Source organism: Ogataea polymorpha, assembly GCF_001664045.1.
Source record: "Ogataea polymorpha strain NCYC 495 leu1.1 chromosome Unknown OGAPOscaffold_4, whole genome shotgun sequence".
In the NCBI taxonomy this organism is placed as follows: Eukaryota; Fungi; Ascomycota; class Pichiomycetes; order Pichiales; family Pichiaceae; genus Ogataea; species Ogataea polymorpha.
Window position 1 is genome coordinate 1,277,289 of NW_017264701.1, and position 25,244 is coordinate 1,302,532.

The window sequence follows — 25,244 nt, forward strand, 5'->3', positions numbered from 1 at the left end:
TATTATATACGATAACGGAACTCTGGGTTTTGACCGTCCGTCAAATCGGCAAACTCCATGTTCTCAACTGGCTTATACTTGTCACCCATTTTCTCTCTTTGCTTATCTCTGCGACGATTCTCTGTGACATTTAGCACTGTGAGTACGATCATCAGTACAATTGCTCCACAGTAGCATCCAACAACAGTTGCCTTGGCCTTTGGATAGTGTGGTGCGTCTGAGGACTGGAAAGTTTGAGGCCCAATGATATTTCCGCATGAGTAGCCAACAAGCGAGATGGCATTTGCGACGAGCTTTTTGGTGTGTCCAGCAGTGTTGGAGGTGACACATGACGTGACCAAAATGATACCAACAGGAGCCACTCCGAGCAGGTAGTAGCCAGCAAGCTGTGCTTTTTCCTGTGCAGCAAAGGCAAGCAGACAAGATGCGATCACGACCAGCACCATGTACGAAATACCCAAAATCATTCTTTTCTTGATGAAGATGGATAGGTATCTCAAAGCAATAAGACCCACGCACTCCACACCTCCCAGAGGTGCCTTAATCAGCAAGGACCGGATGGAGGAATATCCCATGGACTTGAGCAAAATAGTTCCAAACCCACTGATACCTCCGTTGGGGATGGCCACTAGAATTCCAATGGCAAAATAGATCCAGGTTCTCACGTCCGTGACACATTCGATCAGCTGGTGCTTCTTGAAATGCCTGTTACCAAACCCTTGATTGTTTCCTCTGATTCTCTCCACCACATTGAGCTTTTCTCTGTGAGTCAAGAATCTGGCCTGTGCTGGAGTATCTGGCATGATTAGCATGATCAACAGTCCGTTCACAATAGTGGCCATACCAATAATCATGAACAACACCTTATAAGCCTTCATGGTGTATTGTCCAGATCTTTCAAAAAGGCCATAGGAAATGCCAGAAAGGACAACAGTGCCGAGACCATTGAATCCATAGAAAATTGCGGTCCGGCCAAAATGTTCAGTGTGTCTGTAGTACTGGTTAAGTATCACAACAAAGATGGGAGACACAAAAGACTCAAGGGCTCCAAGCAATGTTCTAAGAAGAACAAACGTAGCGTAGGACTTTGCACTAACATGCAAACATTGTATAATTCCCCAGATGACAATAAAAGTGCTAACTGCCTTGATAATCGGTAATTTTTGTAAAAGAATCGCAGAAAACGGCGCCGCACACAAATATCCAAGATAGAAGCAAGAGTTGGTCCATGAGTACATCTGTCCCTCCATGTTGTAATCAGTCTGTATCCCCATGACTGCTGCAAATCCGATCGACGTCTTGTCCATGAACTGGATCATGTACAGAAACGAGAAAAGAGGAAGGACGATGCAGTCAAGCTTGAAGAGTAATTTTCTGTCTTCCTGTTCAGAAAATACTTGGTGGTCGGCCTCCTGGGCCAAATCCATAGCCTGGTCAACATCGTCAGTGATTTGGACAATCTTTCCTCTTGGGGAGATGATCGTCGTTAATGGCTGGCCGTTTTCGACTTCCATCACCCCAACAGATTCAGATTTCTTGGAATAGTCGTCAGTCATATTTTAATCTTATCTGGAGAATAAAGAGCGTTATATATGCTTGATCCAGGCTTATTCTTTGCATCCGATAAGTTGTTATCAGTCACTGAAATTTTTGTCCAAGCGGCTGAGATTTCTCGACCGCACCCTCCAAAGATATCGTCACAATTTCCTATTTTGTATTTTGCACATTATAAATATAGCGGATCTTTTCCCATCTTCTAGCCATGGGTCAACAAGTTTCAACACAGGGTACAACACCTTACAGCGTCGCTATTCCGGGGCATGGAACTTTGACCGGATACACTTTCAAGGCGCCTAGAACAGGCAATTCTTCCGTTCATCGGTTTGCAAAGGTTCCATTTGCTAAGCCTAGCACTCCCGAGAACAGATTTAAGCTCCCTGAGCCCCTTCCTTCAGACTATGATTACACTGGGGACTACAAGGATTTTGGTCTTAAATGTCCTCAACCATCAGTTCCTCACCCTCAATTTAGATATACTAAGTCGCCAACGGAGGAAAACATCTTGTACTCCAATATCTGGGTTCCTGCTTCGGACAAGTACAAACCAAAAGATGGGTGGCCGGTTTTAATTTATATCCACGGTGGATTTCTTCAGTATTCTACTCCTAACAATGAAATGTTCAACGTCCATGAGATGTTTGACGACGAAGACTTCACTCAGAAATTTATCTTAGTGGCTCCTGGGTACAGACTCAACATGTTTGGTTTCTTGTCGTCCAAAGAACTACTGGAAGAGGATGCAAAATGCTCTAATCAGGGATTTTGGGATCAGAGACTGGCCATTGAATGGACATACAAGAACATCAAGCACTTTGGAGGAAACCCAGACAAGATCACAGTTGGAGGTATCTCGGCCGGGGCGTACTCTGCGTTCTTCCAACTTGCCTATGAGTTGTACCATCCAGAGGCTGAACAAATTATTAAGCAGGCTATGTTCTTCTCTAACATGGTCTATATTCAGCCAAAGACAATTGCTGAAGTGCAGAATCAGTTTGACGAAATAATCGAGAAGTTGGGCATTGATCCAAATGCATCGTCTGCAGAAAAATTACAAAAGCTCAGATCTATAGATACTGGCTTTATTGAGGATTTCATTCCTACTCTTTCATTGCATACCTTCAGAGCTGTCACTGATGGCCATTTTATTTCACCAGATCTTATCAAAGACATTCGTTCAGGGAAACACGCTAAAATGCTTGCTCAAAAAGGAGTCAGAATTTTGATTGGCGAGGTTGACAATGAATTGGTCAAGTACTCCTACCTCAATACCCCCCAAAGCGTTTCAGAACTTCCTCTTCAAGTTGAGAACTATTATCCAAAAGTTGTGGTTCCTACTCTGATGGATTTATACGGCGCTGAAAAGCTCGATGAAAACTCCCCTGACTTCAAAGAGGATCTGAGAAAAGTTTATGGTGCTATCATTTCGGACGGTCAAGTTTATGCCTCTGCCAGAGGATATATCAACTCTCTGGTCCAGAATGGATATCCGGAAAAAAACATTTACAGATACAGAATTAGCTTCCGTGCTAAATGGCTCGACCAGCACATCAGTCCAGACTTGAACGTTCCTCACGCATGTGATGCGCATCTCTGGTTTTACTGTTTGCGAGAGGGGTACACCGAACCTGAAAGGCTTGTGATCAATAAATGGCTGCAACCGTATCTTCAATTTGTGAACTTTGAACAGGACATCACAGAGTGGCCATCCTTTGATGCCAAAAAAATCAGGCTTCTCAAAAGAGACGGCCAGGCGGAGTACGTTGAGGATCCAGATTGGGACTGGGGAGTCAAGGTTGCAACTGCTGTTTATGATAAGCAGATTGAGTGCACAACATAGATTTAATTAATTGTCATAATTAAAGTTGAAAATATTCCAGTATAGGAAATAGTAAGAGCGTCGACCAGTCTGTACTTTGCTAGTGAAGTTTCATCAAGTGTATTCCTACGACGCATGAGCACAGTGAATAACGATATAATCAGTTATATTATCATTTAGTTCATAGTACCTCATTTTTAACCTTGATCACCCCGTCAAATCTTGTGAGCAAAACAGCCGGCCACAATATCTTGATCTTTTCTAGCGACTGGATGCATTTCCTCACTAGTGGCGCCCTGATATCACCATTTAAATAATCAAACAACTCATCTACAGTGTACTCTTCGTCGACAGGAAGCATGCGAAAATTAACCCCTTGATTAGGGTGCTGCTGGATATGCTTCAGAATTATGGTCAAGGCTTGGAATGGGTATGAGTTCCTGATTACCCACAAGCACGCAGGCTTACATCTAAGGCCCAACTCAATTTTCATGATAGACTCATTAACCAGCAGCAACGACTGAAGCAGGAGACTGTAGCTAGGATCATCCAAAGAGTCTTCTGAAGACATGACGGAATCCCTCAATATATTTATGAGTAAAGCTGATTTGCGGATCCCAAGTCTTCCCTCGGTGACTAGCCATTTTGCATAGATTGGATCAAGATTGAATTCTGTCAAAAGTCTGTGGTTTAAGCTGTTAACTAGCCGTTGTGTATCCACAAAGCGTTCAAATATAGAATCATATTCACTCTGAGTGGTAACTCGAATCTTATTCATTTCCGCGATAACGTCTCCCCAAAGAATCCCATTGTGAAACTGTATGGATAAGTAGACCAGTGAATGGTGATCTAAATCAGTTGGAAGATTTTTGTAGGTCTCGCAGAAATCTCGGTGCATAGTTGGAGGCAGTCCACTGTAGTAGGATGACAGTGAATCCATGTACGAAATGAAACTGTAAAGGATGTATCTTAGGGAGCTTCCAGACGACTGAGCCGAAAAATTTCTGTGCAGACCGGCTATCTGACACAAACGGCTGAGAGATGCTATTTCACTGTTCTTCCCAATGCAATTTAGCGAGCCAACATAATAGATAAGGGTGGCCGCGACAAGAGATGACATTGATGGGGAGTTCATTATGCTTATCCAATGCTTGATATTTTCAATGGCACGGAAGCTGTTGAGTTTGACATTCTCAAAATCCACCTTGTCACTAATATGTTGCATGCTTCCGTAATGAAACATATTGGACAGCTGATTCACCAGTGAGCTACTAAATAACACTGCTAAAATTTCGAGAAGTCCATTGAGATCTTTGTATTTCTCCTGCGTATTCCACAACTGCCCGTAGTGGATGAAAAACTCCTCTTGATCCACTATGGGTATATATGGATGAATGTTTTCGAAAAAATACCAGACAAGAAAGTTGCAATCCTCTCGAGATGGGAGTCGCTCCACCAGGTCGCGGACGCCAGATAAAGGTTTGACAGGTCTTGTAAAATCGAAAACAACACACTGGTCATGGTCATCATGACTAAGGCCAACGATGGTATTGACATTGGATTCCTTTTCGGCAAACGGGAAAAAGAAAAGCGAGAAATACTTCGAATACTCGCCTGTAGAGCTTATGATTAAGTTGAAATTCCTTTTCTCCAAAGTCCTTGCTTCAGGAACAAGCTGTGTATTAGAATCCAGCCTCTCAACCTCCAAATCATACTGTTTTTTATTTCTAGGCTGGCTCGTATATTTTCTATTGTAAGTTCGCTCTATAATCTGCTCCTTCGTAAAATATTCACAGGTTTTACCCAAACGTGCACATCGTCGACATGCTGGTTTTTCTTTTCCACATTTCCTCTTTGAGAGATAGCACGGCTTGCAAGAACTTATCAGCCGTTTTCTAGTGATAATCATTGCTTGGCGAGAGTGCGGTCGTAAAAAAAATCGAATGATTACCACCAAAAATATGCGGCCGACAAATTTGATTTTTATCACCGCACCCACAGCTAATAAAAGTGAGTCTAAAAATCTAGTTTTACCACATCATGAGTGATACGTACGTTGTTGTCGGAGCTGGAATAGTTGGCCTGTACACGGCATACTCGCTGGTATATGAAGCTGGTGTCAGTCCCAAACATATAACCATAGCTGCGGCGCACATTCCAGGCGATCAGAGCATTAACTACACCTCTCCCTGGGCAGGTGGTAATTTTTCCTGCATTAGTCCAGGCGACAAGAAGTCTCTTTCCTATGATCGTTATACGTACACCCATCTGGCTGAGATCCAAAAAAAGCTGGGCGGTCCATCATGTGGTCTGGACATGAGACCAGCTACAGACTACTTCCACAAATATCCTCCTGCGAAGAAAATGGAGTCGCTAAAGGAGTACGTGAAAGACTTCCGCATTCTCGATAAGAGTGCGCTGCCTAAGGGAATTGTTTTTGGGATTAGCTATACCACCTGGAACTTTAACTGTCCACTGTTCCTGCAGAATTTGGTTAGTTTCTTGGAAAAGCTTGGCGTGACTATCATCAAGAAGAAACTCGAACACTTGTCGCAGGCCTTTTTATCACCAAATACTAAAATAGTTTTCAATTGTACCGGAATTGGTGCAATAACTCTGGGCGGCGTGAAGGACACCAATGTGTATCCTACGCGTGGGCAAGTTGTGGTCATTAAGGCTCCACATATTCAATTCAACATGTGTTTGTGGACAAACGAATCGGCTACTTACATAATTCCTCGGCCAAACTCTAATGGAGAGCTTGTGATGGGAGGATTTTTGCAAAAAGGTATCAGCACTGGTGACACCTTCAAGCACGAAACCGAGGATATCATTAAGAGGGCAACCGAGATGGCGCCACAAATTCTGGATAAACCTCTGGATGTGGTGAGAGTGGCTGCAGGACTTAGACCTTCGCGTCATGGTGGGCCTCGGATTGAGGTCGAGGAAGTCGAAGATGAAAAACTCGTTATCCATAATTACGGGGCTTCCGGATATGGATATCAGGGAGGATGGGGCATGGCCCACGATGCGGTCAGATTGCTTATCAAAGCGCAACGGGGAAGCATGGCGGCGTTATAGCGGGGAAAGTTTGTTATCAGAATAATAAAATAGAAAAGAACCGGGTATTGCGGCCGAATCAGGTAAATATAAGTCGAAGTAATACTTTTTCAAACAATATGCATGATAAAAATATTGTCCGATAAGCGATAACGCGAATATATAATAAGGTCATCAAAGTGCGCCGAAAAAGGTCGAGGTGGTATTTTTAGCGTCCAATTATTAAAATTTCAGGAAATGACGACCGAGGAAAAGACACCTGCTCATGTCAGCCAAGATGCTGCAACATCTCTGGAGAGCGGCCTTATGCCAGAGATCAGCAAAGTGGATAATGTGGCCGTTGAAAAGAAAGATGCGGTTTTGTCCAAGAAAATGTATCTCATCAACAACGCGATCGATGAAATTGGATTTACTTGGTACCACGCAAAACTGTTCTGCATCGCAGGATATGGGTATTCTGTCGACTCACAAATGGAAATGATTCAGTCTTCTGTCCATAAATATGTCGCGTATCAGTTTGGAACTGCATTTCCTATCGACACTGAAATTGCGTATGCTGGATTGATTATTGGATCTATTTTCTGGGGTTTCGGTGGCGACCTTATTGGAAGAAGATTATGTTTCAACAGCTCTTTGCTTCTGACTTCCATGTTTGGATTTTTGGCCGGCGGCATGAGTTCTATGTCCACCTACTGCATTTTTGTGGCTCTTGCTAACTTCAGTGCGGGTGGAAACTTGGCAATGGACGTTGCTGTGTTTTTGGAGTATCTCCCATTCAAGTACCAGTACTTGAACACTGTCATGGCAGCATGGTGGGGAGTCGGTCAAACAACTACCAACCTTTTAGCCTGGGCGTTTCTGCCAAACTTCTCCTGTAGCAGCGCTGATTACTGCCCTTCAAGCATCAACAGAGGATGGAGATACACCTGGTATGTCAACAGTGCAATTGTTCTGGCCTCTGGCTTGCTTTGTCTCTTCTGGTTTAAGCTTGACGAAACTCCTAAATTCTTGGTGTCTGTTGGAAGAGATGCTGAAGCAGTTGAGAATTTGCAGAAACTTGCCAGAAAATACAATCGCAAATGCTCTTTGACATTGGAACAACTTCAGGAGTGTGGTGATATTTCCTCTGAATACTACACAGCCTCTGAAGACGGGTGGGATCCGAAGAAAATTCTCTCGATCGTCCGTCACCACTGCAAAATTCTGTACCAAGATAAGATTAACGCATGGTCCACAAGCTTAATTTTACTCTCATGGCTCTTCATTGGTATTTCCTACAGTGTTTTCTACAACTTCCTCTATATCTATATTGCTTCTCATGGAGGAGATACGGGAAGCTCTACCTACATTGTCTACAGAAACTCGTCTTTGGCGAACTTTGTGGGTATTTTTGGTCCTATAGTTGCAGGATATATCATTCTTCTGCCGAGGGTCGGTAGAAGGTATACGATGAGTTTTGGAGCATTGGCTACCATGGCAATTCTATTTGGTTACACAACTGTGCGGACAGCGTCAGGAGACGCAGGATTCAGTTCTGCTACTTACTTCTTCATCAACATTTACTATGGATGCTTGTATGCTTACACGCCAGAGGTGCTTCCAGCACAAGCCCGGGGTACGGGTGTCGGGCTTGCTTTGGTGGCTGCAAGAGTCTCTGGGGCTTTCTCGCCAGTCACTTACTGGTATGGACAAAAATCAGGTTCTTCGATCCCAATTTGGGTTTGTGGAGGAATCATTGGATCTTTGGGTATAATATCGGCCCTGCTTCCATTTGAACCGTCGAAACAACGTTCTGTTTAGTCTATAAATATCAAAACAATGCTAGCTTTTCTTGTTGAGTGAACACTCAGTCAAACATCAGCTCTTTCAGATTAAATGGCTCCTCAAATAGCGATTCCCATGAGTCCTTCGCAGAATCCTGAAATAATTTTAAGGTTCGGATACTTCGTAAGGCGGAGTCATTACTGGTTGCGTTCAAGCCAAATTTAGGGATGTCCGGCACCTCCTGTGTGACTGCTTTGTTTTCTATCAATGGAATCGCTCCATTATGAGATAGAAGTGAGATAGAATTTGGGTCAAACGGTCCATAATGCGACCCGCGATCAAAGAGGTATTTGTTTTCTAAATTTCCTTTCCTGATAACTTGCTCAGCCGTGTCGCGATGTACTGTCTCTAGAGTTTGAATGGCGCTCCGCGCTGGCGGACAATGGATCTCCAGTTTTCGAAGTAGGTCTTTGGTTATCGCCATGGTATGTTCGAGCTTCTCAACTGTGTCTGCGAATAGTCGGAGTTGTGCACAATTTATAAAACAATAAAGTACCGTCAGCCCTGATTGATAAATGGAGTAGACAGACAAGTATCGATAGTTGATGCTTCGGGTATGGCTCAGAACCTCGTAAGTGGCTATAATCTTAGTACTGCTCTCGAACAAAGCCATAAACTCATCGACTGTGAGACACTCGGGGGACATATTGTCTGGCCTGTAAAGTCTCTGTAATTGCTGGAAGTAAGTTAGAATGAGGAAATTCTTGGAAGATATGAAGGCCTGCTTTACAGCTGAATCTGTTTTCCTTTCAAATTGTAGAGCCTGAACAAGCCATGAGTTCAACTCCACATGCATTTCATGTCTCCAGTTCATAGCGGAGTTGTTCATATTTGACACAGCTTTTTTGCTGCTAAACTGTTGAATCATTGACTGTAGTTTTCGAATTTTGAAAAATAGTGACGAAATGGCAAGCCTGCGATCATCCACGGACACTTCGTCAAAATTGGTTGTAATGTCAGTATCATTTAAACTGAAGGGTTTATTGACATAACAGCATATTTGTCGATCGAGCGCATAGCAGCACCAGAATAGCCTCCTGTAATAGCTGCTCCCAATGTTTTTCACCACATGCTCCTCATGCAAATCCATGTCAATACATAATCTCATTGCATTCGCAATGACATACCATATTCCTGGGGAAACAGGTTTTAAAAGACCAAAGCAACATATCAAGAGAAGAGATTGTAGAATTTGCATTTGGGAGCTGATATCACGGTTGTCTGGTACTGGGGAGGTAATTTTGGCTAAGAAAATCTTTAGTTGCACGATGGAGCTCAGATAATAACTTTGAGATTTATCGCTCATGTCGCCTGTAATTGCGGTTCCAATGGCAATAGATATATAAAGAACAAAAAGCTCCCAGTGGGACAGGTTTTCAGGAGATTGATAATGCTTGGAGCTCAATTTGTACAAAACGGTTTCGTCTTCTACTATTGGATGCTGTATCCAGGCTATTTGGTAGTAGTTGGAGATCAGCTGCTCGCATTCAGCCATTGAGGATGGAAGCGGCTCCGATCTGTCTAGGTGCTGATTCGAGTCGATTTTGCCATAAATGGAGATTTTTGTGAATTCGTTGTCCACCGTTGGAGAGCTGTTTCTAAACGGGATCATGGAGAGCACAGTTAAGTGAGCCATAGACGCTGCAGATGAACCATTCACAGCACTAAGGCTCTCAAACATGCTCTCATACTTTGCCAGTCTTTCCTCGAGGAGATCTATTCTTTTTTCAAGCATTTTGATGGACGGCTCTTCCATTGGGAGAGGGCGAAACACATCTGGGTAATCGGATCTTGGTCTCAGCTGCCTGGTCGACGAGTCAAGAACCATACATTCCACGCCAAGACGATCACATCTTGAGCACCTAGGATACCTGAAGTCGCATTTATGTTTCAAGGAACGGCATTTTTGACATGCTGTTTTTGATCTGATTGGACCCATTAGTTATAGTTTCACCTAGATTAAATCTTTTTTTTTTTAACTCCATGCGGCCCGAGGAGTCGGCCCGAGTCGGTTAACAGATTTGGTCGCTGATAAGTGATCGTATAAAAGAGGGTAAAATTCTTGCTTCAATAATTCCTGACCACATTCGAGAGTATGACTTACATTGAACGGACCATACCTAAGATAAGCCTAAAGGATAAAGACAAGCGAAGAGAGGAGATCAAGGAGCAACTTTTTTATGCCGCCAAAAATATTGGCTTTTTCACTCTGTGTGAACAGGATTGTCCATCGCGAGAGGACATTGAAGAGATGTTCCGATTATCTCAAAAGTTTTTTGGCCTTTCCCATGACGTCAAAATGAAAACACCTCATATTAAGTTGCTGAACTCGGGATTCGAGTCTTGCTCTCAAATAAGACCTTCGACCGGCACTGCAGATCAAAAAGAATCTTTGCAACTACAGTATCACAGAATCAATCAAAACTGGCCAGCTGAAGAAGACGTGGGCAAGGAGTGGAGAGAGAAAACAAAAGCTTTCATGGAAAAATGCCAGCATCTAAGCGACTTTGTGATGGAGTTATTTGCCGAGGCTTTAGGATATCCTACGGACTTTTTCACAAAAGCCCACATCATCAGTTCCGATACAGCCCAGACGACTTTGAGACTCCTGCACTACTTTGATACCAGCGGCAAGAAGTTTGACGGGAATTTCTGGAGAGCAGGACCCCACACGGATTTTGATTGTTTGACTCTTTTGTTTCAACGCACTGGCGACCATGGTCTAGAAGTTTGTCCTGGCCGTGAAGCTCATACAGATTTTGGCTACTCAGACAAATGGACACCCGTTCCATCAAAAACGGGCGATATTGTGATTAACATTGGCGATATGTTGATGTCCTGGTCAGACGATATTTTGAAATCTAACTTTCACAGAGTTCGACTTCCCACTCCAGACGAAAACCAAGGAGACCGCTACACCATTGCATACTTCAACCAGGCTAATACAGATGTTGTCATTCAGGGACCTCTGAAAAAATACCCCCCAGTGACCGGAAAAGAATTTATTGAAGAGGCTATGAGGAAAAACTTCGAGAGGCTGCAGAATGTTACCTAATATAATTTATCTTTAGATACGAAGCATTTTTTATTTTATCAAATATCTTTTCAGATAAGCTGATTTAGGAAATTGGTTTCATCCGACGTTTAAAAAACTTTTCCGTTTTACTCGATATTCAAATTATTTTGCTTTCATGCAGCAGGTTTCTTGGGAAAAGCTACAAGCTAAAGGTAATCCGTTACTTTCACCAGCTTACAAAAGTAACGGCCACGTATTTACATCCGGAAATGTCGGTAGTAAACCAGACGGGACGTTTCCATCGGATGTAGCTGAACAGACGAAACTGGCTATCCAAAAACTGGAAAAAGTGCTCCATGCTTCCGATTCCTCTCTTTCTCAAGTTTTGAAGGTCCTTTTGTTTATTGCGGATCCTAAGGATGCTGCCACTATCAACTCTGTGTACAAAGACTTCTTCCCTCATATGCCTTCCAGATCTTGTGTCGTTGTGGGATTCCCTAACAAGCAAGTGAAAGTCGAACTGGAGTGTGTTGCCAGCTACAACCAGAGAGGCTCTAAGCTATAGATTAATAGGTAAAACCCTACTCTTGAATATCAGACGATAGTTTTTGTTCAAGAACTTCAATTGCGTATCATCTAAAGTGCTACAGAATGTAGGCCGCAGACCCAGCCCTCTGCATTGATATCTAGTTGTTTTCAAAGGTCGGCTTCCAGTCCCAGTAAAAGCTAATTTCCTTAGGGGCATCGTCTGGAAGCTCACAGGCGGAGGCATAGTCAACCTCTGGAGTGATAATGTCAAGGTAATCCTCTAGTGGACAAGAGTAACCCGGTCCTGAAGAGCATCCTGGAACAGGATACACCTTGTCATTTAGAATGGTTCTCACAAAAGAGGTGTCAGAACAGTTAAGTTTCTCGATAATCAGTCTGGCTCCTTGAGGAACGAGCTCAGAGGTTTTGAAACTTCTGTGGAAATCCACGTCTTCTGTTCCCAACTCGGTATCGGTGATGAGTCCAAGAGCAGTGATATAGTTCAGTAAGTCGTTGTCGTGGGAAAAGGAAAGCCAAAGTTTGCCGTCTTCTTGCAGCAACTTGGCGGTAGCATTGGCATAGACACCGCCGGCCACGGCGCTCATGTTATAGCCAGGACCAAACTCATAGAACTTGGTGACATCGTTATTGTATTGCAGAGCAATAAATGCCTCTCTCGAAAGAGCATCGCAGAAGCTCGAATGCCCTTTGACATTCGTTTCGTAAGCACAATAGGTTCCCATGGTGGTAATGTCGTCAGCGGTGATGTTGAAGCCGGGAGATAATTCATTTAATCTGTCTGCTTCTCTTTGGAAAATCTCATCACCAAACGAATAATCGAAAAAAGAAGAGTTATATGTTGGACAATTGTCCTTGGTGGTCAGGGCATTTGCTCCTTTGCTGGTATCTGTTTCGTTGATGACTTGGATTGAGCAACCTTTTCCATAATCCGGCCCAAAAAATCCACGACCAAAAGATCTTGCGGTGTCCACAACCCTGTCCTCGCTTGCTGCAAATATAGGTAGAACTTCGCTTGTATTCACTAACGAGTCATATCTTTCCCTAAGATAGGTACCAAACTTGAAGGCATTGAGTAGGCCAGAGTACAGGCCCCTTGTAGTTTCAAGTTCATAATTATCGCTGTCTGGAACAAAGTACTCCAGATCCTCGACAAAGGCTAGAGGTCCTTTGTAGTCGATAACGTTGGCCTTCTTGAGTCTCTCATAAAATTTCTTATATTGCTTTCCAGAGCTTTCAGTCGGGAATCTTTCCCCGTGTCGCATGAATAATTGAGCCTGTTCAATTTCACAATGAGGAGGAGTATCAAGTGGAATGCCAAACCCACTATGCTCAACAAAGGGACCAGCGCCGACCATGAACTTTAGTAAGTTGTACTGGTCTGTGGCAACCTGGTCGTAGCCAGGGTGCAAAATGAGGCCATTGACCACAATGGCACCAAGAGTAAGTGTCGTTGCAAAGGAAAACATTGAGGTCAAGAGTGAGGTAGATTGACCATATTTATAGCGGAGTATCAAGGATTATTTTTTATTTTACAATTACTATTCCGGGTGAATATATTGCATGCAGTATTGTAGACCACAATAATTTTTAGCACGTGTGATGAATTAAGCCCGTTCTGGCCCAAAACTGCTCTACAATCTCCCGATCTCTCTCTATACTGCCTCGAAAGTGCTCGTGCTTCCTGCAGCTTGCATATTATAACCGTAAACGAACTCTCGCTCAAGTCTGGGTATGTCTGACGATTGGCGATCATAGAGGATATATAAAGTTTTTGTTTTGGAGATCGGTGAGATCGAGATTAGCAATGTCGACTGCCTCTTCAATTGTCTTGCCTGTCTCTGGGTCTTTCACCAAAACAACTCCCTTGACGCTGTCATCATCTCTTGCTGCTAGTCTCTCCTTATTTCTAGCTTTTAGGATGTAGTGAATCACGAACGCAACCACGGTTGTTCCAAACCAAGAGAGCACAATTTGGATAGTCCATGCAGCATAGTAACGTGGGCCCGTGCCATGGTCAGAATATCCCTGGTTGCCCTTCCAAAGTTGTGGCGAAATAATGTTCGAAACACCGTAAGACACCATAAGCATCAAATGTCTGACATAACGTTTGGTGTTACCACTGGCGGCAGCAGTACTCCATCCCAAGATTACAATGTAGGCCAGCGCAAATGTGTTTCCTGCAAGCACCAGCATCGCAAGCAATGCGAGCTTGTTGCTCCAAGGAATTGTCACCATAGCTATACCACTAGCTACCGCCGGCACGCAACCCAAGAAAGTGGCCCAATGGCTTTGGTTGGGGAAGTAGTAGATGAAGACGGATCCAAATATCATATAAGCCCAAGAAAATCCTGCTCCGGCAACGCTGACAAGAGTGGAGCCCAAGTTGGACACACCCAAACCGACATAAAGCAGATTTTGCTGGTATGCAAGGTTATTCGATAACATGATCAAAAACATTGCAAGGGAAAAGAGCCACGAAAGAGGGTCACGAAGACATTCGACAATTTGATCGCGTTTAATCACAGTTTGCGTAATAGACGAAGAGCTTGTAGCGTGAACTTTTTTGATGAGGAAATATTTCTCTCTCGTCGTGAGGAACTTTGCTGTCGTAGGATCAGCAGGATACCAAATCCAGCACACTGCAGTAACGATTAATGTCATACCACCAAGAATGATCATGAAAATCTTCCATGGCGGAATGGTTCCTGTTGCGTACAGAACTCCATAGGCAATGAAACCTGCAATAATATTTGGAGGACCAACACAGCTAACCCAGAAAATAGGCTGGATAGTTGCTCTTTGTTGCGGAGTAAAGAATTGAAGCATAGTCACTTCCAATGCGGGCACAACCACACTCTCTGTGACACCAAGCAGCAAGCGGAGGAAAATCAAGCCCACAAAGTTGTAAGCGGCACAGTGGCAGAAAACCAAGATGGCCCAAACAAAGAGTGTAACCGTCAGGAAGTACCTTTGATTGACCTTCTGCAACACGAAGTTCAAGGCCTGGCCCACAGTGTACCCAGTATAGAAAATTGAGTTCAAGTCGTCGTACTCCGTAGTTCCGATTCCTGTTGACTCATATAATCCGAGAATTGACGCATAAGATAAGGTAGCCTTGTCAATATACAGCATTGTGTTGATGATAGAGACCAGAGAAATAACGGCGATCAAAACCTTTTTCGTCATACGGGAGTCCTCTTCATCTGTGAGCGGTGAATTCTTGAAGTCCTCATCGTGGAGTTCAAGGAACGCTAATGTGCCGTCCGCATTTTTTTGGTCCACGACAGCGGGCACTTTTTCGCCATCTGAAAGAACCTGTGTTACAGAAGCTGTGCGTGAGCTAGAAGTCTCCTTAGACATTTTGAAGTACAATTCTAGCAGATCGAAAGCGCATTATATACTACCCTAGCGATGGGCGGAAACAAAGGTGTGGCTCGCATCACACCACGGAGAAGAATTGCTTAAAACGGATGAATGAAAAAAAAAGCCAAAAAAAAAAAAACCTTCTGCACTGCCGTGCGTACAGCGCTGGCAGACCCGAATCTGAGAGAAAGAAAATACGCCCCGTCAGCTGTCAGGAAACTACATTACCTGAGTAGTTGCCAAACTCGGGACAACTCCTCTACTGCACTTGATTCGGCTGAAAGCAGCAATTTTAAGTCAGCAACTCTTGAAATTTTTTTTTGCGGAATCTGCCATCTTAAACCACTAACCAAACTGCAAAAATGGGATCAATCCTGAAAAAAACATCATCATTTTTGAAAAGCCACAACTGAGAGGGTCCACAAGCCGGCAAATGAGCCGGGAGTAAAGCCGTGTTCACCAATAAGGAATCTACACGCGAATCGTGGATGCGGCTGCTATATCGCAATATGATCGGAGACCCACACCCCGTGTTCCTCAAAAGAGAGAAGCAAGTCCGAAAGATAGGAATTTAATTGTGGCTGAACAGGTATACCGATTTTCCTCAAGAATCTAAGTCCGTTGTTGCTCTACTGTGAGCCAGTGAACAGACTGGTTGTGAAGTGCTCAATGGTGCCTCCAGATGTGGGGATGGAAATTAATTCATATACGAACAAAGGGTTTGAATCACATTATGCAAAACACCCCTTGATTGTACTCAGCAGCATTTGACGGGCAAAACTTGATTAGCGAATCTTGGCAAAAATAGGTCTCAAAAATTTTCACCCCCTATTTAGGTTTACAATGGAAATAAAATTCCAACTAGGCGATTTCAATTCCGCAGAGACCGTGACCTGTAGCCTTTTGTCCGCATCTGAACCTCATAGAAACAATTAGGTAGTATTGTTAGTGTTTAGTCAATTCATTAAACTCTCCAAAGTACCTTAGCCAACAACTCCCAATTGAAGTCAAAAACTGGGTGAGCATAGTTCTTGATGACACAAAATACGCCAGATCACCTTTTGAAATCAAGATTTCCATGTCCTGCTCCCTTCTCAAGCGTCTGCATGAGTAGTTACAGAAGCCTCAATTTCTGTATACACTATCTCTAGATTGCCTCGAGTACTGTTGATATGGAAGGAAGGATTTTCTCCATCATGTTCGTGGTAATAAGATATTCTATCTGTTTTGTGTCAATTCAAAATGAAACCCATTTTTGTCTTCTGTGACTTGGTCAGATTCCTATATATTTCGGACGCTTAACATAATCTCAAACTTATCTCATATAGGATGTACTGACACCATCGAACTGAGATCTCACCCAGGAGTGAGCCACGGATGTCCAATTTGATATACCATAAGCCAGTGACCCCTAAACAAGCTGTATCCATCTATTGGCCATTGCGGTTACTAGAGAAAAAAGGGTTCAATTTGAAAAGGAGTTAGCGAAGGCACATTAAGTTCAAAAATGCCATGAGACTTCTTCGTCGGCCTTAAGTTTGAGTGCAAAAATATCATAAGTGAGGTCAAGCAAATTGCTTGATAAATCCTCACTCATGAAAGATATAGAGTGCTTAAATGTGCACTGCCTAAGTGACCCCAAAATGGATCCTCAGACAAGATACGAGTTGCCTTCGAGGTGGCAAGTTTTGGCTGGGCAACTCGCATTGCCCCGGTCTGATGCAACAGGAAGTCGTGCCAAAGTGTGACATCAATAACCCTAATTTAAACACTTTACACACCGATCACTCTGCAGTCGAAAATCTGAAGAAGTCTTGATATCTGCGTGATATCACATCTCCTGCTCTGGTACGATATCCCCTTGACAGGTTTCTCCTTAGTAAATTTCAAGTAAGTGTGTCCTGATACGATGAAAATGTCATTGGTTCACCTTCAAACCCAATCATCTACTTTTTGGCAATTGGAGTGCTCCAAATTACATGTGGAGACTATGGACTGGAACTTAAAAGGGTGAATGTGTTCGATTTTCTTGAAATCACTGACAAAGGTACCTGAAACCATTTTTGTAGTTTAAGATAAATGGTCCTAAATGCAGTTTCTTGGGCTGAATTAAACAGCAAGCTTTGATTAGGATGCGTTGCACCACTCTTAGATGTAAACTAAACGTTGTTATTATTGCCTAGTTTACGCAAACCCACAGTGGTCAACACCACTAGCGGTTATTTTTTTTTATCAAAGCTTATCAGGGATGCATATCTTTTTTCCAGTTTCGGTCTCGAAACAATAGATAAGATTTTTAAGGGGCCAGGTCAATTCTAAGCGGCATTTGAAATGGTCGCTTTTTTTCGATTCTCACAATAATAACAAGGTTTTCATTTTTGTTCCTGAATACTCAAGACCTTCAATGAAAGAACAAAAGCAGCCTGTTGTTACAGTTGTGGATTCAGACTCCTCTTCAGTTTCGTCTGTGCAGCAAGGACTGAAGAGAAACCTAAAGCCGAGACATGTCAATTTCATAGCTCTCGGGGGATCTCTAGGTGTTGGACTGCTCATTGGAAGTGGAGGCGCTCTTGCAATTGCTGGTCCTGTGGGTATGCTCATCTCGTATGCCCTAATGGGTGTGATAACAATGTGCACGATTTTTTCTCTCGCCGAGATGTGTGCTTATCTGGGCCGCGAGGGGAATTTTATCGAAATTATGGCAAGATTCATTGATAAGTCCACAGCGTTTGCCTTCACATGGTCTAATGCTCTTAGTTTTAGTCTCACGCTCCCTTCTGAGATCTCTTCAATATGCCTGCTTATCGGGTTTTGGGACACTGATAAAAAGCTACCTGATTGGGCGACTGTTCTCATATTCACATTCATTATCATCATGGTTAACATAGTGGATGTTGGAGCATACGGGGAAGTTGAGTTTTGGGTCACTATGATAAAATTGATTTTGTTCGTTGGCAGCATCTTCTTTTGCTTGATAGCTACATGTGGAGGCAATCCTTTGCACAAAACCACAGGCTTCCAGTACTGGAGAAATCCTGGACCGTTTGTTAATTACCTTACAGATAAGCCTGTAGGAAAATTTCTTGGAGTTTGGAGAGTTCTGGTGAACGCTGCTTTTGGTTACCAAGGAAGTGAAACAATTGGACTTGCAAGTGGAGAAACTCCCAACTTTAGAAAGCTGGCACCTGCTGTGATGAAATCAGTCGCAATTCGTGTTGTGACATTCAACGTGCTATCATTATTTATGGTGTCGCTTATGGTTGCATCTAACGACCCCAACCTTTTGAGCGCCATCAATGCTGGTGCTGGTAATGGTGCCCAGTCCCCATTTGTGATTGCAGTCGAAAATGCTGGTGTTAAGGTCCTTCCATCAATTGTCAATGGTGGCATCTTAATTGCCGCATTCTCTGCTGCCAACACTCAAATTTATATTCCTTCAAGATCCTATTACTATGGAACCAAGTACGGTTTCTGCCCCAAGTGGTTGATCAAGACCAATAGAAACGGCGTTCCCTACTACTCTGTTCTTTTCAACGGTGCGTTTGGACTTCTTGCACTTCTCACCTTGAACAATACTGCCGCACAGGTCTTCAATTGGCTCATGAATCTTGTCACTGAGTTTGGATTCATTTGTTGGGCTTTGATCAACTACGCCTTTCTAAGGTATTACTACGGGCTAAAAAGACAAGGAATTGACAGAAGTTCAATTCCGATATACAAGTCCCCACTACAGCCTTACTCAGCTATATTTGCATGTTTCATGCTTGTTCTTGTTGCCATTACCCAGGGGTTCACTGCTTTCATACCATGGGATACACAAAACTTCTTTGCGGCTTACATTTCTTTGATTCTTTATTTTGTTTTCTGGCTCGGATATAAACTGTGGACCCGTGACTTTAGAGAGATTCCACTTGACAAGATTGACTTTTCATATCCTGAGGATGAAGAAGATCTAGAGTATGACAACAAAACTGCAAAAGTCATGGATAAGATTTTTTGTTGATGACTCTAAGTGCTACACAAGTATGAGAGGGACACACTCTACTGGGCGCCGGACCCAGCGCACGGGTACATCGATTATGAGTTCTACAAGGGGGAGACTAAACAGCTGAGAGATAGAGTAGATAGAAATATTAGGGTGGCCAAGTTTAAGAACTACACCGACCCCTGCCCGGTATAAGGTAAAAATATAAGGTAAGCATAATTTTTTAAACATGGCTGAGACACGAAAATATAGAAGTCGTAAAAGCCGGCCATGTGATTTCTGTCGGCGGCGGCGCATGGCGTGTCTGAAAAAAGAGAAGGCAGACAAGTGCGAGGGATGTGGTCTTCGCAACCAGTCGTGCACGTACACTACGGGCCCTATCAAGAAGAAGCGTCCAGACAGCTGGAAGGTGGAGACGGCCAACCCTTGCATTTTTCGACTCGAGCGGCGACCAGACGTTGCTCCTGCCGAGAACAACGCATTGGAGCTCCATAACGGCAAGACTAGCTTGTTTGTGGGATTCAGTGGAGACCGGGATCCGTGGCTGTTGAGAAGAATTGGGGAGGCAGCAGGCGCAGATTCAGGGACAACATATTTGCTGAAGAATACTAGCGCGCAAACGCCGATTGTGTTTGCTATGCACCCCACCGAGTATCTCGAGCCACGCCCGGGGTGCTACGAGGTAGATGCCGTGAGGGAGGCGGCCAAGCCCGTAGAAGACAGCTTGTTGGAGACGTATTTCTCTGTGGTGAACTCCTCGTATCCCATCATGAACCAGTCAGTTTTCTATGAGGAACTGCGCAACGGGACGATCTCTGCGACTCTTCTTGCTTCGATGTACGTGGTGGCATATCCGTTTTTCCCCGACAAATCTGTGGTTGAGAAGAAGGCTGCCGATTGGTTCAAACTCTCAGACTTCACTGCGCGCGCTCTCCCACTGGAGCAAGGAGCGTCGACCATGCAGACTGTCCAGGCAACCCTTCTGAAGCTGCACGAGCGCCCGATGATCATTCGAGACGCCAACTTCCCGCGCCATTGGGTACAGACAGCGTCTCTCGTTGCGTCTGCACAGGAACTGGGACTGCACATTGACCCCGTCGGCTGGGACATCCCATGGCGAGAAAAGGCTATGCGACGCAGGCTCTGGTGGCTGATATACGTGCACGACAAGTGGGAGAGCCTGGGATTGTCGCGTCCTTCACACATACACAGCGACGATTTCAGTGTCGGCGAGATCAGCGAAAGCGACTACGAGGACACGGTTCCGGGAGTACGGATGTTCCTTGTGATGGTGCGCCTGACCAAAGTACTTTCCGAGCTGCTAACGCGGTTCTACACGGTCAAGGCTCTGCAGAGACCAGCTGAGGAGTCCATGGCGATCGGCGTCGAGCTCTTAAACAGGATAGATGCAATTGACACAATGTACTTTCCAGTCGCAAGTCCTGCCGGACCTATGGCTTCGTTGGTGCTCGCGAAGACAACGCTGGCACTGTCATGCTGTCGGTCAATCCTCTACACAGATACAGATGCGTGCTACGCGTCTCTGACTTCACGGGCTCTAAACTACTGCAGCGAGTTCAACGTGTTTCTTACGGGCCTGCAGTTTGACGGTTTCTGGTGGTGCTACTCACAGATGAACTTCTCAATTGTGGGAACCTGCATGCTTGCCTTCTACGTAATTGCACAAAGCAAGGTTGACGGCGAGGCTTGGAAGAGCCAGGTCGAGTGCTACCGCAACAATCTGTCCGCGCTGGCCGAACAAACACACGTGACGCAGCTTGCCTTGATGCGTTTCGATGCGTTGTACGAAAGGATCGGCAAGCGGACAGGAGGCGATGTTCCGAAGAGAGTGGTGGCAACGGACGAAGACCTCTTTGGTGAGTGGCTAGCAAACAACGGATTCTAGCCCGCGGGTCATTTTGTTGGGTGTGCCACGACCAAAACATTGTTTCTCTCGCTGCGGTAGCATTGTTTTTTGCCCGCAGGAGGAAGAAAATAATATATAAGCCAGGGGGGTCTGGGGTAGTCGGCAATGACCACCACAACTATCACAACACTAAGACTGGAGAGCCGCTTCAAGGAACTCAAGCGCGAAATCATCAGGCCAGAAAACCACGAGGCTGTCCAGGCCTCCTGGGGAAGACTACTGAAAGCTCTGGACAGAAAGGCCGACGAGATCAGCCGTGCAGGCTCGTCTTACATCCCAGAGGTCAACTGGGGGGACATTGAGAACGGTGGTTTTACCGAGGAGATGACTTCTCTGATCCACGCCCGCGGCTGCTTGATTATCCGCGACGTGATCGACGATGAGCAGTGCAACCAGTGGAGAGAGGATACCAAGAAGTACATCGAGAGCCATCCTGGTATCACCGGGACTCCACGCACTGGTGTCACCAGCAATTGGTTTATTCATTGGTCGAAGGCACAAGTGGAGGCAAGAAGCCACCCTCGCATGGTTCAGCTTATGAAGGCTGTTGGTAAGTTGTACAAAAACAACGACCCTGACGCTCTTCTGGACATGGACTCGCAAGTTGTGTATGCTGACCGTTTGAGAATCCGATACCCCGGGCGCGACAGCACGCTCCCACTGCATCTGGACTCGAGCTCTATCGAACGGTGGGAGGACGAGCAGTACAGAGACGTGTATCGGGAGATTTTCGAAGGCCGATGGGAAGACTGGGATCCAAACCTCATTGACAGACGTCCTTCTGCAAATCAGGATCTGTACCAAGGTATGAGTAGCAACGGGTCTACGTGCAGTGTGTTTCGCTCGTTCCAGGGTTGGTTGGCTCTTTCTGACGCCAAGCCTGGCGAGGGAACCATCTGGTTTTTGCCGGACCTGAAATGTGTTTTGGCGTACATTTTGCTCAGACCCTTCTTTGATGAGCGGGGCAATTTGGACCTGAGCTCTGCACAGTTCCCAGGCGCAACACCTGGCTCTGGTCAGTTCATGGCAAACGACAGGGCCATGTTTCCGCATTTGCAGCATGACAAGAGCGTGGTTGGCATTCCTTACGTCAAGCCCGGCGACTTTGTCTTGTGGCACGCAGATCTTTTGCACGAAGTGGACGAGGAGCACAAAGGCGACAAGGAGTCGTCTGTCGTCTATATTGCACACACCCCGCTGTGTCCTTACAACATTGAGACTTTGAAGGACTCGAGAGAGTGCTTCGAATCAGGAGCAAAGCCACGAGACTTTAGGTACGAATATGATGATGGTCCTGACGAGTCGTCGTATGAGGATCGGGGACGTGAGGAGCACTTGCTGTCGCTGGAGGGCAAACAAGCGCTGGGTTTGGTTCCGTTTGACGTGAATGAGGAAGGTCTGACCCCGGGTCAAATCGCCGTCCGCAAAATGGCAAACGAGGCAATGCAAGGATATTGGAGCACAAGTCAGTCAGCACCAGTTATGCAGAAAACTAGCCAAGTTGAGTAGTTAAAGAAGAGAATTAGAGCTTTTCATAACATAATGTTAATTGGGGCGTTCTCGAGGATCTAGCCGAAAAATCATATGCAACTTGAACAATAATGCTCAGCAAATTTATCTTTGTGCGCTGGGAAAAAGTGTGGAGTGCTAAGTGCGGCTATCGCTTAAATTTCCTATCCAAGAAACAAGGTTTCGAATCGAACACATCATTGTTTTTCTAAATGATTGAGGCTGCAATCTGGTGACGACGTGTGGCAACTGAGATATTCATAACGAGGCAGTGGGTTTGCACTGTATCGAAGTTGTGGCAGACACTCTTTTCAGCCCGCCGTTTGGACCACGGTTCTGGCAGTTCCCATAAATGATGGTGACAAAAAATCTGAGGCGCTTGCCGCATTTTGTGATCCGAAGGTGTATCTATCGACGATTATTCAATTTTGCCAAGATATCCTCATGTACGGGTTTTCCACGTTCTTACCGTCGATCCTAAAGAGCGATCTTGGCTACACTTCACTGCAAGCACAATATCTGACAGTCCCCTGCTACATGTTTTCGGGCATTGTTTTCATTCTTGCGGCCAGAATATCTGACAAGACTAGAATAAGGGGACCGCTGATTATCTTGCTAGATTTGTTTGGGGTTGTTGGATACGCACTTATCCTTGGAAACACTAGCAGCGGAGTCAAATACTTTGCGTGCTATCTCATCTGCATGTGCTTGTACGTCCCGGGGTTGAACGAAGCCTGGCTGGCCACGAACCTAGCTCCAAGATTCAAGAGGGCCATGGGTCTGGGAATAAATCAGACTCTGGGAAATGTCGCAGGCGTTGTGAGCGCACAGGTCTACCGAAAGCCTCCAAAATACGTACTGGGTCATGCATTTACTCTTGGGTGCATTGGAATGGGAATTGTGTGCTCAGGGTTGAGCACGGTTCTCCTCGTTCGTCGCAATAAGGCCAATATAAAAGCGTGCGAGACAGGCGTTGATGTGCGTGGGCTGAAGCGAGATATTGGCGATGACTCGATTGAGTTCCGGTTTGTTACATAGAAGAGAGGTTAAGAATTATAGTGACCCCCTGCCGGATATAGGATAAGGAAGAGATTAAGATAAGGAAGAGATAGAGCAACTTTAATATATGTAGATTTGTAAAGGTGAGTAATTAAAGATGGGAGGACAGACAAGATGAGGATGGAGGGAGGGGCATGCTAGATCACATAATAGGCACTGGCGTAGCGAGCTGTATGACGACCACAAGAGGGCTGTCGTGGAGCAGAGTATTTTTCCAGCTGATAAAGTTTTTCAGGGATGGCACACGTGACAAACTATTTTAAGAGTGAGGTCAGAGGAGCAAATAAGCCGGTCCCGAATTCTGTCCAATAGGCCAGGGGAAGGGGCCGTTCCCATTAATGCTGCAAAGACATAAATAGGAGAGTGGGTCTCGACTGGAGAGGTGGAATTATACTAGGACGGAAGGGTTCTGGCAAGTGGCTCTTGGATGAGGGAGTTGGGAGGTGAGGCAGGGGAGCACGGTGGATGTGGGCAGTAGTGAGAGGAGAGGAGGCTTGAAGATGAGCAGAGGTAGCGGTGATTGGACATTGACTGGACGTTGACTGGACATTGGACTTGACCACTTGGGCTTGGTCAGTTCGGCAGTTTGCTATTCTGGCACTTGGCCAGTTCGGCACTTTGCTACTCTGCCAGTTCGGCACTTTTTGAGGAATGCAGAGGGCTGGGTAGATGTGATGGGGTGCTAAGAGCTAGGGAGGCGTGGGTAGTGGCAGTGGTAGTGGTAGTCAGAGCAGATAAGAGAATATATACAAATAAATAATAATAAATTAATGTTAAGACAAGAGAAGAGAAGAAGAAAGTAAAGTAGGAGCAGGTGGTGTAGGGATGCGGCAGGGAGGGGCAGGACGCGGTCGACAGTTGGTTTCAGGATGCGGTCTGAGGCTTGGGTGGCGGGGTGGCGGGGTGGCGGGGTTGGCGGGGTGGCGGGGTGGCGGGGTGGCGGGGTGGCGGGGTGGCGCGCCCCGCTGTCGAGCTGGCCGGGTTTGCCAGGCGTCCCTGAGTCCCGGCTGATTCTGTCGTGTGCTCCCGTCCGCCACCACAGCGCGCAACCCTCTGCGAGGCACTCTCTAATCCACTGGGTCGATTTAATACTTCGAGCACCCCTTCCCTGAGAGGAGAATAGTTTTTNATGTATNANTTCTTTATATAAGTAAAAGACCCCGCCCCCCCGGGCCGCCGCAAATGCATATTANTGCCATAAATAATTTCAATGCAAGCTCCCCCTTGAGGTGGCCAGGCGACATTACCGCCGCTCCTGCACGGCGACACGATGCACATGTATGGAGAGGCCGGGTAGTCTCAACAAGGCGACACGACCTGGGAATCGCATTCGGCGAACTCACCGAACCCGCTCCAGACAAACCCTCCTGGCTCGACGCGCCCGAGCCTGCCCCTCTCCGGCCCCCCCTACGAGTATGAGGACGCCCTCGCTCCGCGCTTCTGCCACACAGGAGTCTGCGAAGGGTTCCCAATAAGAGCCCTTACAAGATACCGCCCGACACTATACCCGGCAAACGCCATCCCGTAAGAAATCTCCACAGGGTTCAGCGCCGGCCCCAAGCCTCCCATACCGGGA

At 45.4% G+C, this 25,244-nt stretch overlaps 14 protein-coding genes across 14 annotated transcripts; 9 read left to right on the forward strand and 5 right to left on the reverse strand.

Annotated features, from left to right (window-relative positions):
- Positions 1 to 2: 2 nt before the first annotated feature.
- Positions 3 to 1,514, reverse strand: OGAPODRAFT_49303 (uncharacterized protein; the record flags this gene model as incomplete). The annotated part of the gene is made up of 1 exon (XM_018355621.1): positions 3 to 1,514. The coding sequence occupies one exon, from the start codon at positions 1,512 to 1,514 to the stop codon at positions 3 to 5; it is 1,512 nt and encodes a 503-aa protein (XP_018211040.1).
- A 248-nt stretch (positions 1,515 to 1,762) lies between these two features.
- OGAPODRAFT_48508 (uncharacterized protein) lies at positions 1,763 to 3,397 on the forward strand (the record flags this gene model as incomplete). The annotated part of the gene is made up of 1 exon (XM_018355591.1): positions 1,763 to 3,397. One exon carries the CDS (start codon positions 1,763 to 1,765, stop codon positions 3,395 to 3,397), a length of 1,635 nt encoding a protein of 544 aa, XP_018211041.1.
- A 160-nt stretch (positions 3,398 to 3,557) lies between these two features.
- Positions 3,558 to 5,202, reverse strand: OGAPODRAFT_94498 (uncharacterized protein; the record flags this gene model as incomplete). The annotated part of the gene is made up of 2 exons (XM_018357548.1): positions 3,558 to 5,103; positions 5,180 to 5,202. 2 exons carry the CDS (start codon positions 5,200 to 5,202, stop codon positions 3,558 to 3,560), a joined length of 1,569 nt encoding a protein of 522 aa, XP_018211042.1.
- Positions 5,203 to 5,416: 214 nt separating this feature from the next.
- OGAPODRAFT_49322 (uncharacterized protein) lies at positions 5,417 to 6,457 on the forward strand (the record flags this gene model as incomplete). The annotated part of the gene is made up of 1 exon (XM_018355623.1): positions 5,417 to 6,457. One exon carries the CDS (start codon positions 5,417 to 5,419, stop codon positions 6,455 to 6,457), a length of 1,041 nt encoding a protein of 346 aa, XP_018211043.1.
- Positions 6,458 to 6,742: 285 nt separating this feature from the next.
- On the forward strand, positions 6,743 to 8,236 carry OGAPODRAFT_101036 (uncharacterized protein; the record flags this gene model as incomplete). Its single annotated transcript, XM_018353014.1, has 1 exon — positions 6,743 to 8,236. One exon carries the CDS (start codon positions 6,743 to 6,745, stop codon positions 8,234 to 8,236), a length of 1,494 nt encoding a protein of 497 aa, XP_018211044.1.
- A 46-nt stretch (positions 8,237 to 8,282) lies between these two features.
- Positions 8,283 to 10,016, reverse strand: OGAPODRAFT_8883 (uncharacterized protein; the record flags this gene model as incomplete). The annotated part of the gene is made up of 1 exon (XM_018356918.1): positions 8,283 to 10,016. One exon carries the CDS (start codon positions 10,014 to 10,016, stop codon positions 8,283 to 8,285), a length of 1,734 nt encoding a protein of 577 aa, XP_018211045.1.
- Positions 10,017 to 10,355: 339 nt separating this feature from the next.
- On the forward strand, positions 10,356 to 11,315 carry OGAPODRAFT_82825 (uncharacterized protein; the record flags this gene model as incomplete). The annotated part of the gene is made up of 1 exon (XM_018356648.1): positions 10,356 to 11,315. The coding sequence occupies one exon, from the start codon at positions 10,356 to 10,358 to the stop codon at positions 11,313 to 11,315; it is 960 nt and encodes a 319-aa protein (XP_018211046.1).
- Positions 11,316 to 11,451: 136 nt separating this feature from the next.
- On the forward strand, positions 11,452 to 11,841 carry OGAPODRAFT_48718 (uncharacterized protein; the record flags this gene model as incomplete). The annotated part of the gene is made up of 1 exon (XM_018355601.1): positions 11,452 to 11,841. The coding sequence occupies one exon, from the start codon at positions 11,452 to 11,454 to the stop codon at positions 11,839 to 11,841; it is 390 nt and encodes a 129-aa protein (XP_018211047.1).
- A 67-nt stretch (positions 11,842 to 11,908) lies between these two features.
- OGAPODRAFT_76934 (repressible acid phosphatase) lies at positions 11,909 to 13,291 on the reverse strand (the record flags this gene model as incomplete). The annotated part of the gene is made up of 1 exon (XM_018356253.1): positions 11,909 to 13,291. The coding sequence occupies one exon, from the start codon at positions 13,289 to 13,291 to the stop codon at positions 11,963 to 11,965; it is 1,329 nt and encodes a 442-aa protein (XP_018211048.1). The 3' UTR covers positions 11,909 to 11,962.
- Positions 13,292 to 13,366: 75 nt separating this feature from the next.
- On the reverse strand, positions 13,367 to 15,188 carry OGAPODRAFT_16705 (uncharacterized protein; the record flags this gene model as incomplete). Its single annotated transcript, XM_018354612.1, has 1 exon — positions 13,367 to 15,188. One exon carries the CDS (start codon positions 15,183 to 15,185, stop codon positions 13,575 to 13,577), a length of 1,611 nt encoding a protein of 536 aa, XP_018211049.1. The 3' UTR covers positions 13,367 to 13,574.
- A 2,404-nt stretch (positions 15,189 to 17,592) lies between these two features.
- OGAPODRAFT_13497 (uncharacterized protein) lies at positions 17,593 to 19,191 on the forward strand (the record flags this gene model as incomplete). The annotated part of the gene is made up of 1 exon (XM_018353369.1): positions 17,593 to 19,191. One exon carries the CDS (start codon positions 17,593 to 17,595, stop codon positions 19,189 to 19,191), a length of 1,599 nt encoding a protein of 532 aa, XP_018211050.1.
- A 211-nt stretch (positions 19,192 to 19,402) lies between these two features.
- Positions 19,403 to 23,669, forward strand: OGAPODRAFT_76936 (uncharacterized protein; the record flags this gene model as incomplete). The annotated part of the gene is made up of 1 exon (XM_018356254.1): positions 19,403 to 23,669. One exon carries the CDS (start codon positions 19,403 to 19,405, stop codon positions 21,077 to 21,079), a length of 1,677 nt encoding a protein of 558 aa, XP_018211051.1. The 3' UTR covers positions 21,080 to 23,669.
- Positions 19,707 to 23,669, forward strand: OGAPODRAFT_16706 (uncharacterized protein). Its single transcript, XM_018354613.1, has one exon. The coding sequence runs from the start codon at positions 21,206 to 21,208 to the stop codon at positions 22,607 to 22,609; it is 1,404 nt and encodes a 467-aa protein (XP_018211052.1). The 5' UTR covers positions 19,707 to 21,205; the 3' UTR covers positions 22,610 to 23,669.
- Positions 23,201 to 23,551, forward strand: OGAPODRAFT_37951 (uncharacterized protein; the record flags this gene model as incomplete). The annotated part of the gene is made up of 1 exon (XM_018355348.1): positions 23,201 to 23,551. A coding segment is annotated over one exon (351 nt), but the record flags the coding sequence as incomplete, so codon positions are not given.
- Positions 23,670 to 25,244: the final 1,575 nt, after the last annotated feature.